Source organism: Lethenteron reissneri, chromosome 61 (assembly GCF_015708825.2).
Source record: "Lethenteron reissneri isolate LAM-NWPU_2019-01 chromosome 61, ASM1570882v1, whole genome shotgun sequence".
NCBI lineage: Eukaryota > Metazoa > Chordata > Hyperoartia > Petromyzontiformes > Petromyzontidae > Lethenteron > Lethenteron reissneri.
This window is the reverse complement of record NC_083839.1, coordinates 2,512,094-2,525,394: the sequence shown is the minus strand read 5'-3', so window position 1 is coordinate 2,525,394 and position 13,301 is coordinate 2,512,094. Positions and strand designations below refer to the sequence as shown.

At 51.2% G+C, this 13,301-nt stretch overlaps 1 protein-coding gene across 1 annotated transcript in view; it reads left to right on the top strand.

The window, feature by feature from the left end:
• Nucleotides 1-1,626: 1,626 nt before the first annotated feature.
• LOC133358303 (fibronectin-like) overlaps nucleotides 1,627-13,301 on the top strand; it is a 93,600-nt gene continuing 81,925 nt past the window's right edge. The window contains 2 exon segments of the mRNA XM_061576559.1: nucleotides 1,627-1,740; nucleotides 9,978-10,191. Coding sequence (XP_061432543.1) covers nucleotides 10,038-10,191 — 154 coding nt within the window. The 5' untranslated portion in view covers nucleotides 1,627-1,740; nucleotides 9,978-10,037.

Below are 13,301 nucleotides of genomic sequence, written 5' to 3'. Positions count from 1 at the left end.
GTTGTTGTGATCTGGGTCAGCGAGCGAGCAAGAGTGACGCACGAATGTTGAGCGTGGAGAGTTGCGGTCAGGGTCAGTGAGTGTAAGTTGTGGTTGGAGATGGGGGAGTTTGTGTAGAACTTCTTTCGCACCGTGCCTAGCCAACTTGTCGGAGGTGCGGGGGAAGGACAACAAGCTATGGGTCTCTTTTGTGAGTCGGTGGGTCTCTGTGTGAGTCTGTGGGTCTTTGTGTGAGTCTGTGGGTCTCTGTGCGAGTCTGTGGGTCTCTGTGTGAGTCTGTGGGTCTCTGTGCGAGTCTATGGGTCTCTGTGTGAGTCTCTGTGTCTGAGTGAGTCTGTGGGTCTCTGTGTGAGTCTGTGGGTCTCTGTGAAAGTCTATGGGTTTTATGTGTGAGTCAATGGTTCTCTGTGAAAGTCTATGGGTTTTATGTGTGAGTTTGTGGTCTCTGTGCGAGGCTATGGGTCTCTGTGTGAGTCTATGGGTTTCTGCGAGTCTATGGGTCTCTGTGAAAGTCTATGGGTTGTATGTGTTAGTCTGTAGGTCTCTGTGAGTCTATGGGTGTCTGTGAAAGTCTATGGGTTTTATGTGTGAGGCAATGGTTCTCTGTGAAAGTCTATGGGTTTTATGTGTGAGTCTGTGGTCTCTGTGCGAGTCTATGGGTCTCTGTGTGAGTCTATGGGTCTCTGTGTGAGTCTGTGGGTCGCTGTGCGAGGCTATGGGTCTCTGTGTGAGTCTATGGGTCTCTGTGTGAGTCTATGGGTCTCTGTGTGAGTCTATGGGTCTCTGTGTGAGTCTATGGGTTTTATGTGTGAGTCTATGGGTCTCTGTGTGAGTCTATGGGTTTCATGTGTGAGTCTATGGGTCTCTGTGTAAGTCTATAGATCTCTGTGTGAGTCTGTGGGTCTCTGTGTGAGTCTGTGAGTCTCTGTGCGAGTCTATGGGTCTCTGTGTGAGTCTATGGGTCTCTGTGTGAGTCTATGGGTTTCATGTGTAAGTCTATAGGTCTCTGTGTAAGTTTATAGGTCTCTGTGTAAATCTATGGGTTTCACGTGTGAGTCTAAGTATGTATGTTGCTGAACTTCTTTCACACCGTACGTAGCCAACCGCCCTAATCGGAGGTGCGGGGTGGGATAGACAACACACTCAACACAAAAAGCGGTTCTGTAGAAAGTTCGTTTTCGACGTGCTACGATTCAAGAGTACACAGCGTGCAGTGTCCTTCCTAACATCGAAAGTACGCGCGCGTTCCAGACGGCCGCAGAGGGAGGTGGCTTGGGGGGTGGTGGTCGCTGCTGCTGCTGCGGTCTGGGTGGCTCGCAGCGAAAAGAAAAACTGGGGGGGGGGGGGGCGTGGGGGGTGGGGGTAAAGGATTCGCGTCCCGGTGGTGAATATTGATAGAGGAGTTTGGTTTCGGGCCAAGGGGTTGGAGTGGGCTTGGACGACGCGATGAAGGGTGGGCGAAAGTGAGTCTCCCGGGTAGGTGGGTGGGGTGGGTGGGGTTGGTGGTGGTGGTGGGGGGGCTGACGTGAGTGAGAGTGGGGAGGGGGGGCAATAGGAGGAGGATTGTGGTTGAGGGTTTGCGGCGGGGCGAGTGAGGGAGGGAGGGGGCGAAGGGAGCTGCTTCATTTAATCTCCGGCGCGCCGCTGTTGATGCACGGAGACGCGAAGGGGAGCCGTGGGGGACTGCTGCGCTGAGCTCAGGATCGGCATACAGAGGAAGAGAGACAGAGAGAGAAAGAGGTGAGTGTGGAGGGATAGCCGCAAAACATTGTACACTCTCGCAATATGCCACTGGCTTGTGATAGACTGTTGGGGCAAGTGCTGTTAGCGAGCACATTTGAAGGCCGGCACGGCACACGAGGGGGTGGGTGGCCAGCAACCACGCCACGGCCGCCTTTGTCTCCCCCAGTGGCGATGTTTTTACGCACCGCACCCAGGTCCTCATTTGAGGCTGAGTCGACCTAGGGCAGGCCCAGGTAACCGGTTCAGACAATCGTCACCGGTGTTGGCTGTGAGCGGGAATCCAATTCGTAGCGCAGCGTAGCGCTAACCGCTGCACCACCGCTCCGCATAACATCGGCGTACACACCGATGTTTAAACCCCACATGGACACGTGACCGTGCATATGCCCACGGTATACTGCGTCAGAATCAGAATATTGCTTTTATACTGCGGGAGGAATCCGAGGAGCTGTAAAGCTCTTTTTGTTTTGCTCAGGAGGGGTGTGGGGGCCGCGGGGTCAGAACTTTAAAGAGCGACAAACACAAAGACACAAACACACAGACACAAGCACACAGACACAAAAAGAAAAACACAAAGACACAAAAACACAAAGACACAAATACACAAACACACATACACAAGCACAAAGACACAAACACACCGACACAAACACACATACACAAAGACACAAACACACACAACCACACAAAAACACAAACACAAAGACACAAACACAAACACAGACACAAAGACACAAACACAAATACACAGACACACCGACACGAAGACACAAACACACACAAACACACAAAGACACAACGTGCAACAGAGTACGCAACTGCATCGTGTTACGCACTGCATCGTGTTACGCACTCACACAACATGCTGCACGCATTCCGCGTGTGCGCATGGCATACACCAGCGAGGAGCATAACGTCAACCCATCACGGTGTACCCCGCATTCTTGTACAGGGACATTGAGTTTTCCAGGCGCACGCGGCGTACAGCCGTTTGACTACGAGCAACACAAATGTGCTGTCTGCGTGTTTGTGTGTCTCTCCTTGCGACGGGACTCTGTCGGATGAACGTTGATATTTATACGCGGCACGGGGGTGAGCAATGAGGTGTGAATTGGTCCGGAACAAGTTTGGCCACTGATAAGGGGTTCACAGCTACGACGGAAAAAAAGATAAAGATCCCCCGTATAGCCTTGACAGACTGTAGGGGCAAGTGCTGTTAGCGAGCACCTATAAAGGCCGGCACGACACACGAGGGGGTGGGTGGTCAACACCACGCCCGGCCGCCTTTGTCTCCCCAGTGGCGATGTTTACTACGCCTCGCACGTAGTACTCATTTGAGGCCGAGTCGACTTAGGGGAGGCCCAGGTGACCGGTTCAGACAATCGTCCGTGTGTGCGTTGGCCGAGAGCGGGAATCGATACCTTTGATCGCCGGGTTCGTAGCGCAGCGTAGCGCTAACCGCTGCACCACCGCTCCCCGCACGCAGCTATAACAGTGCCGACAAAGGTTAAGGCAACGGTCACCCCGGTGTAGCTCGTGACAGACTGCTGGGGCAAGTGCTGGCCGCGAGTAGCAGAGATGAAATCAGGGGCTGAACGATTTTGGGGGGAAAATTTCTAATTGGGATTTTTCTGACAGATATTGCGATCGCGATTTGATTTGCGATACTTTTTTTTTGCAAGTTAAGCTTCAGTTCAATATTCGCTGCGTAATAGATTTAAAACATGCGATGGAGCATTTCCACATGATACCATCAACATATGAACTGCTCTATATATTCTAATGCAAGGATGAGAACTTAAAAAATATGAATTGCTTTCAACATGTATTTATTAAAATGTTTTACTTGAAATAGAACAATCATAGAACAATTGTTAAGTTAAGTAAATAAAGTTCTAATAATACAAATATGAAACAATTCCGATAAGAAAGTAATCAGATTTTTCAAATCGCAAAAAACCGCAGCCTTTGCGATTTGATAATCGCATTGTTTAAAATTGCGATTTCGATTTGAAATCGATTAATCGTTCAGCCCCGCTATGAAGGCCGCCAGGGCACACGAGGGGAAGGGGGTGGGTGGTCAGCACCGCGCCACGGCCGCCTTTGTCTCCCCAGCGGCGAAGCTTTACACACCGCACCGAGTACTCATTTGAGGCGTGTAGATCTCACGCGAACGCACACACACACACACCACGCACACACACCACGCACACACACACCACGCACACACACACGCACACCACGCACACACACCACGCACACACACACGCACACTACGCACACACACCACGCACACACACCACGCACACACACACGCACACCACGCACGCACACCAAGCACACACACCACGCACGCACACCACGCACACACACCACGCACACACGCACACACACCACGTACACACACCACGTACACACACCACGCACACACACCACGCACACACACCACGCACACACACACACCACGCACACACACCACGCACACATACCACGCACACACACCACGCGCACACCGCGTGCATGATGATACATCGTGCACATCTGCAGTGAAAGTTTTCCGAGATTATTTTTTAAATGCGCTGAAACTCCGACAAATGAGATCACTGCCGTCTGCAGTGCATCGGCGGAAATGAACGCGCGAGAAAATAAAAAAAATACGGATTGTAGGATGAGTTTTAAAATTCATTTTTAAATCACGGACATAAAAAAAACCGCTTCTGTGTGACTCTCCCTCTGCAGGTAAACGCGGATTGTAGGATTGCACTCATAGGAAGAGCGCGGCTGGGGTGCGTACGGTGCGAAAGAAGTTCAATATACATAGCGTACAAACTCCTGTGTATAAAACAAGACGTAGCTGTTGGACGCCAGACATATACCAGGGAAACTAAGCAAAGCTAACATTCTAGATTTGAAGCTTTCGTGACTGCAAGGATTCATACTCTTAGGTTTTTTCGGTAAAGTCACGTAGGTAAAAAAATTAAATTAATAAAAGTTACTTTTACAAAGCTAAAGTGTCACCAAAATTGCTCAAGGGGAGCACTAATCCACGATAATTTGAGGGTGAACCAACCAGCATCTCGAACTCAAGTTCACGATTAACATTTGTTTTTCGAAAAAAGGCAGTTGGTCTCTCGTGCCTACCTCTCGTCTGCGTCTCTCGCCTCGCGTCCAAATCCACGTTTGCGTCTCTGCGTCTGTCTGAATTCCATCGTGCATCTTGCATATCCGTTGCTGCACGTCGACATTTGCAGACACTTTTCCCGTCCCGCTACGCCTCGGCATCCCGTCTCCGTGATTGCCACTTTCTGGGTGAGGTCACCAGTGGCTCTCCTATTGGATACACTCGGCCCCCGCCATAGGAACGTGGAGTTTCCACCATTGGCTCGGGAGAGGTGAACATCACCCTCGGCGCTCAGGTGGAAAGGACGTCGCTTTTGATTATTGACTTGTCCATAATCACTTCTGAACACAACTTTATTAAGCGGAAAACTTGTACTTGGCGACGTTCCGGGCAACGCCCCTTCTTAATAGCAATAGAGGCCAGACGAGAGACAGCTTAGATAAGGGTTGTAAACTGCACTGTATTACTTCTAAACACACTCATCTGTATGAAGAGATACCATTCCAAAGCGTTTGCTGGAACATTGCATGAACGGTGGAACTGGACATCTGTGAAACAAAGAGCTTCATAGCTCATAGGATTGCTTCCAGTGTAAATCAAGATTCAGGCTCCGGTTGTACTGTATTGAGGTGCCTCCAATCTCTTCTGTCATCTCACGAGGAGGAGTTTGTAAATCGACAGGGTGCAGGAAGCGGAGGGAGGTAGGGAGGGGAGTGGAGGCCCACAGAATTATTACTTTTTCGGTTTAACTTGGTGGGGGGGGGGGGGCAGTGCCGGATTAAGTTAAATGCGGGGCCTGTAGCAAATTATTTTATGAAGGGGCCCTAAATATAAAAAAAACTCGTAAATATGAAAACACATTTTTTTACTTGCATAGTAAAGTAATTGTATTTTTTAATTTGCTATACAGCCAGATAAAACGACAAATCGCTAACATTAAACACTCGGTCGTTCATAAAAGTCGACGGCGGTATAGTACTATAGTAATAGAGCAAGTGCAGAATCATTGAACCGGAATTGATAGCTTGAAAGCATTTAGCGCGGGGGCCCTTGAAAGTGCGGGGCCCGTAGCTGATGTAGCTACTTGTGCTACTACGATTTTCCGGCATTGGGGGAGGGGGGGGGGGTGTCCAAAATGGTTCATTCCCTACGTACGGTGTGAAAGAAATTCAGCAGCATACATATTTAGACTCCCACAGAGACCCATAGACTCAGAGAGAGACCCATAGACTCCCACAGAGACCCATAGACTCAGAGAGAGACCCATAGACTCACACAGAGATCCATAGACTCACACAGAGACCCATAGACTCACACAGAAGCCCATAGACTCACACAGAGACCCATAGACTCACACAGAAGCCCATAGACTCACACAGAGACCCATAGACTCAGAGAGAGACCCATAGACTCACACAGAGACCCATAGACTCACACAGAAGCCCATAGACTCGCACAGAGACCGATAGACTCAGAGAGGAATCCATAGACTCACATAGAGATCCATAGACTCACACAGAGACCCATAGACTCACACAGAGACCCATAGACTCAGAGACCCATAGACTCACACAGAGATCCATAGACTCACACAGAAGCCCATAGACTCGCACAGAGACCGATAGACTCAGAGAGGAATCCATAGACTCACATAGAGATCCATAGACTCACACAGAGACCCATAGACTCGCACAGAGACCCATCGCTTGTTGTCCTTCCCCCGCATATCCGATTAGCACGGTTGGCTACATACGGTGCGAAAGAAGTTCAACACACATCCATGCATCCATCACGAAAGAGTGCAATCGTCGTTTTCCATGGATGCTCCGTTATCCGCCTCCCACCTCGTCAGAGCCAGATAGCTCTGAGACGCTCTGGGGTTTTTATTCTTTGTTGAAGAGTTGAAGCAACAGAAAGTGGGCCAAAAGCTTTCTAGCCATGCTCGGAGCTCAAGCCTTGTCTATTGTTCGAGCAGAAACACACACACATTTCAACATTTCCCTGTCCTCTCGCTCTCTCTCTTTCTCTCTGCCCTTTCTGGCATTTTGTGTCCTGGTCCTCGCAGTCATCTCGGAGGCTGCCTGCCCCCCCCTCTCTCTGTGCGCTTGCCAACTCGGGAGGGGGGCTGCCCTGAGTGTGATCAGCAACGCACTTACCCCGTGAACGCACCCCCCCCGCCCCCATCTAAGGACATCTATGAAGAAGAGCTTCATAGCTCATGGGATTCCACCCGTTGATGTAAATCAACATTCCGAGATGTTCTCATTCTGAAATCGCCCGGCGGATTTGACAACGCGCCCCAACCATTCGCCTGGAATGCGGAATTTTTTTTTTCGGCCGTCTTTTATTTTCTGCACGCATCGCATTGTTTGTCGATTTATTTATTAACCCCCCCCCCCCTTTTTTTTATTAGCCTGAATCTCAAGACTGTTTTTTTTTACTTCTTATTCTTTCAGGAGGAACCTGCATATATATACACACACACCCAGGACGATATAGAAAATAAAGGTCGTAGGCGCACAGGAGGAAAGTTTTGAGACTGCACGCTTTAACGTGGAACGTTGGGGTCAACGTTCAGGGGACGTCAGGCCAACGATCAAAACCAACGTTGAGTCACAAGTTTGACCAACGCTTCCAATCTACATGCCAACCATCGGGCCCGACGTTCCGCGGTTTGACCCCGCTGGACTTGATCATGCCGTGGGCATGGCTGGCTGCAGGGGAGAGTTGACGATGCAAAGTAATTCCAGACAACGGTGTTCGTGTGTGTGTGGTGGGGGGGGGGGGCAGCAGTGGAGAAGGAGGAACATCATCACGCGGAGCAAAGATTGATTCGTTGAGGAGGGGGGTGGTGGTGGCTTTGACGAGAAATACTAATGCCTCGGGGAGAGCCGTCCAAAGCGAGATGGACTTTCTTCTGAAGGCTTTGTGGTGCATCCGACACGACTGAGGCGCCGCCAACATGATCCGGCTTGCTCGCGGTGGTGGGGGGGTGGTGGGGGGAGTGGTGGGGGGGTGGTGGGGGGGTGGTGGTGGGGGGTGGTGGGGGGGTGCGGGACACTGCCGTGTTTCGTGACGTGCGTTGGGGTTATTGCATTCCAGGCTGCAGCCGCGTCTCGAGTGCTGTCACTGTGAACGTTTTAATTGCTCTACTGGTTAACTGAGACATTCCATGTCATAGACACACAGATACAGTGTTTGTAAGATGTTGTAATTATACCTTGTGGTTTGTTTGTTTATTTTTTATTTAAAAAAAAACACTGATCTTTTGTACACCACGTGCGGGAGTGGTGGTGGTTGAATACAAGCGTGGATTGGTGAGTGGGTGGGTGGGTGAGTGGGTGAGTGAGTGGGTGAGTTGGTGAGTGAGTGGGTGGGTGGGTGAATTGGTGAGTGAGTGAGTGGGTGAGTTGGTGAGTGAGTGGGTGGGGGGGTGGGTGAGTGGGTGGGTGGGTAGGTGTGTGAGTGGGTGGGTGAGTGAGTGAGTGGGTGAGTGAGTGGGTGGGTGGGTGAGTGAGTGGGTGAGTGAGTGAGTGGGTGAGTGGGTGAGTGGGTGAGTTGGTGAGTGAGTGGGTGGGGGGGTGGGTGTGTGAGTGAGTGGGTGAGTGAGTGAGTGAGTGGGTGGGTGAGTGAGTGAGTGGGTGAGTGAGTGAGTGGTGAGTGAGTGGGTGGGTGGGTGAGTGAGTGGGTGAGTGAGTGAGTGGGTGAGTGGGTGGGTGGGTGAGTTGGTGAGTGAGTGAGTGAGTGGGTGAGTGGGTGAGTGAGTGGGTGGGTGGGTGGGTGAGTGAGTGGGTGAGTGGGTGGGTGGGTGAGTGAGTGAGTGAGTGCGTGAATGAGTGAGTGAGTGGGTGAGTGAGTGGGTGGGTGGGTGTGTGAGTGGGTGGGTGGGTGAGTGAGTGGGTGGGGGGGTGGGTGTGTGAGTGAGTGGGTGAGTGAGTGAATGAGTGGGTGGGTGAGTGAGTGAGTGGGTGAGTGAGTGGGTGAGTGGGTGGGTGGGTGAGTTGGTGAGTGAGTGAGTGAGTGGGTGAGTGGGTGAGTGAGTGGGTGGGTGGGTGAGTGAGTGGGTGAGTGGGTGGGTGGGTGAGTGAGTGAGTGAGTGCGTGAATGAGTGAGTGAGTGGGTGAGTGAGTGGGTGGGTGGGTGGGTGTGTGAGTGGGTGGGTGGGTGAGTGAGTGAGTGAGTGGGTGAATGAGTGAGTGAGTGGGTGAGTGAGTGAGTGGGTGAGTGAGTGAGTGGGTGGATGAGTGAGTGAGTGAGTGGGTGATTGAGTGAGTGAGTAGGTGAGCGAGATCGTGAGCGGGTGAGTGAGTGATTGGGTGTGTGAGTGAGTGAGTGGATGAGTGGGTGGGTGTGTGAGTGTGTTGTTGAAACCTGCAGTGTTCAACACAGCGCATGCGAGACAAACCAGTCAGCGCCAGGTACAGACCGAGTCCTCAACACTGCCGGAGGAATCAACGTGCGTCAACAATTTTACAGATGTTCATGGAGCGGGCTCACAACGGCCGTCCTCCTAGGAATGTGGAATTTCCACCGCCCGGTTCAGGGCCGTTGGACACGCTCAATGGCAACAAGTGGCAGATTTGACTGTGGGATCACGGCACCTGGAATGTGAAATAATCTCCCACCACCACCATTGTCACGAGCTTTATTCCAAATCCTCGTCTCTCCCCATGCTTCGTGCGTGCTCGCGTGTGTGTGTTTGCGCGTGGGGAGCGGTGGTGCAGCGGTTAGCGCTGCGCTACGAACCCGGTGACGATTATCTGAACCGGTCCTGGGACGCCCCTTGATCGACTCGGCCTCAAATGAGTAACCTGGTGCGGTGTGTAGCAAACATCGCCACTGGGGAGACAAAGGCGGCCGTGGCGTGGTTACTGGCCAAAATCAGTGACGATTATCTGAACCGGTCCTGGGCCTCTCCTAGGTCGACTCAGCCTCAAATGAGTACCTGGTGTGATGTGTGAGCATCGCCACTGGGGAGACAAAGGCGGCCGGGCGTGGTGCTGGCCACCCACCCCCTCGTGCGCCGTGCCGGCCTTCATAGGTGCTGCTCGCTAACAGCACTTGCCCCTACAGTCTGTTAACTCTTGTGTGTGTGCTTGCGTGTGCGCCACAGCAGCGGCAGCGCTACATCCGTGGACCTGCAAGGACGAATCTTCGATCGTCAGCGATCAGCATGCACGTCCCAGCGGCGGCGGCGGCGGCGGCGGCTCCGCTTCTGCTGCTGATGTGCGTGGCTGCGACCGCGCCGGGCGCCGTCCGCGCGAAAACGATGCCCCAGGCGCAGAGGGTCGCGGCAGTGGAGGCGACCGGTGAAGCCGTGGTGCAGAGTGAGTGACGCCTTAACGCCCACCATCCCCCGTGTTCGCGCGGTCTCGAACCTCGCCGCTGCTCGCCCCGTTGTTGGCGCTCTCCCGGGGGCACCTCGTGCACCGTTCGGCGAGGTCGAGGCCACGCTGGAGGCTGCCGTCACGGTGTGGGCCAATCGGTTTTAATGACAGCGCCGTACATATTTATCGGAGTGTTGTTTTTTTTGTCGTTTTCGGTTTGCACGAGTTTGGCCACAAGTTGCGCGCGGTTTAACGCGGCGGACTTGATGCCTCGGCCAATAGGCGTCTGTTTGGTGTTTGAACATCCTAACACGTCGTGTTTTAGTGCCAGGATTGGGGTAAAGCCTAGTCGTAATTTTTTTCATCATCCTCTTTGGTTCTTTCGGTAAAGTCACGTATAAAGATAAAATAATAAATTAAATAATAGCATACGACGTTTCGATTGCAACACAAGCAATCATCATCAGGTATATATGAAATACCGACACAAAATCTAACCAGAAAACCACAAACAGACATATAAGCAGACAGATATCACCAAGATACATAGAGAGAGCAACACAGGTACAGAGAGGGGTGATCGTCTCTGTGGGGTGGCCTTAAATAGACAGAGGGGGCCGGAGGCAGAGAGAGGTAGGGGTTAGAGAAAAAATGTACATGTCAATGAGTACGAAGAGATGCGTAGTTTGATTTTGTGACGCTATTTCATTACACCTGATGATGATTGCTTGTGTTGCAATCGAAACGTCGTATGCTATTATTTCATTTATTATTTTATCTTTATACGTGACTTTACCGAAAGAACCAAAGAGTAATTCCTGCAGTCACGAAAGCTCCAAATTAAGATTTTATTTCATCATTTTCATCCGAGCAAAAAGGTTCCCGTAAATCTCACAGCTAAATCCGAGCTATCGATACTTTGATACGCGTGGCGTTGCCTTTGTACTGCTCGCTTTTCGGTGCTCTCTGGTCTAACACTGGTGAGACTAGGCCATGACGACTGATGTCTCTGGTGTAGGCCAATCGGTTTCAAAGTCAATGCATATATCATCGGAGTACGTTTGTTTGTGTGTCTTGCCACAAGTTGCGTGCGGTTAACGCAGACTTGACGCCTTGGCAATAGGTATCTGTTTGGGGTTTGAACATCTTAACAGCTCCTCCTTCTTTATTTCCATGAAAGGGTAAAGCCTATTTGTGAATATTTTTAACGCCTTTGCACGTTCGCCGGCTGTCTTCACCGAGACACATGCAGGATGATGCGTGACGGCGGGGCTGGGTTTTTTTAAATTAGAAAATTTGTTTTTAAAGATGGTTCAGCGGCAGAGTTGAGCGGCTCGGACGGTTGCGAGTTCATATCTTGGTTTGGGGGGGGGGGGGGTCACTTGGCCCATCACCCATGTGGGTGAAGGGGGGGGGGTCGATAAAATGAGTACCGCTTTGTAAGGAAGCCAGCAGTGCTTGTCCTATGGATAGACTCGCCCCTGCAACAGGAACGTGGAATTTCCGCCGCTTGCTCAAGACCATAAACAGCCTCGCTGGAGTGCCGCCTCGACGAAAATTCGCGAAAAGAAAATCACTCGGACTTCTTTGTGACGTTGCACGCAACCCTGCTTATCCGTGGCAACGTGTGGCACCAACATCACGAATTGGAATGTCATAGGACGCGTTAAAAAACGAAACTATTTTTTATTGTACCTGGTAAGGCACGCTGAGCTACATAACTTCTAGTAGTAATAGGTTTTTACCCTTTCAACTGGCACAAAAACTGACACCTTTAGACAAGGGATCATGTTTGCAATAACCACAACACAAGCAGTCAAAATGCAAACAAAAAGAAACAACTCTGATAATGATAATGATATGCACTGTCCTTGAAGTTGATTTGTCCACACCCGAGACAGCTTTTCTTAGAGCCTAGTCTCCATTGGTGTTGGACCAGATGACGCCAAAAGGCGTACAACTCAAAAACAGCGCACTATCAGAGTATTGAGAGCTCGGGGTAATCATCTACACTGAGACCTCCTTTACCAGTGGCAAAATATAGTAATAGGTTTTTACCCTTTCAACTGGTACAACTTCTTTTTCAGGAGCGAACTGGCCACGAATGACAGCAAAACGAAGTGTCTTGCCACCGCGTGGACATTTATAGCGGCCAAATACTCTAACAGGCGCGATGTTGATTCTAAACGTAGAGGGAAAACCCGGAGAAAAATCCACGCAGCCACGGAGAGAGAGAGAGACACGCACACTCCAAATATACAGCAGCAGGCGTCAGGCTCGGGATCGAACCCACGACTTCCTGCATACCAGGCGAGGTAGTTAACATCTCACCACGGAGAGAGAGAGAGAGAGATACGCACCACTCCAAATATACAGCAGCAGGCGTCAGGCTCGGGATCGAACCCACGACTTCCTGCATACTAGGCGAGGTAGTTAACATCTCACCACAGAGAGAGAGAGAGAGATACGCACCACTCCAAATATACAGCAGCAGGCGTCAGGGTCAGGATCGAACCCACGACTTCCTGTATACCAGGCGAGGTAGTTAACATCTCACCACAGAGAGAGAGAGATACGCAAACTCCAAATATACAGCAGGCGTTAGGGTCGGGATCGAACCCACGACTTCCTGCATACCAGGCGAGGTAGTTAACATCTCACCACGGAGAGAGAGAGAGACACGCAAACTCCAAATATACAGCAGCAGGCGTCAGGTTCGGGACCGAACCAACCACCTCCTGTATACCAGGCGAGGCAGTCAACATCTCCTAACCACCGCGGCTCACCCAAGAGGGAGATGGAGCGATAGGATCAGCGATCGGCTTGCGTAGCCGGGGCTAGCCGAGTCGCTGCGTCTCGAGACCATGGGTGGAACGTTACGAAGGTTCCTTGTAGGAGGCCTTCATCCAGCAGTGGTTAGATCATGGCTCATCATGATAGGCCCGTTGGGGGTGGGGTGGGGAGGGCAAGTGGAGTTGTTTAAATTCATAGTTACCGTTTTAATTATTTTTTTATTGTTATCTCTCCGTGGACAGGAGCCCATCCCTGCCGTGTGTGTCTGTACGGGGATGATAATGCCCCCAAAAATGAAACGAATTGAGGTCCAAATA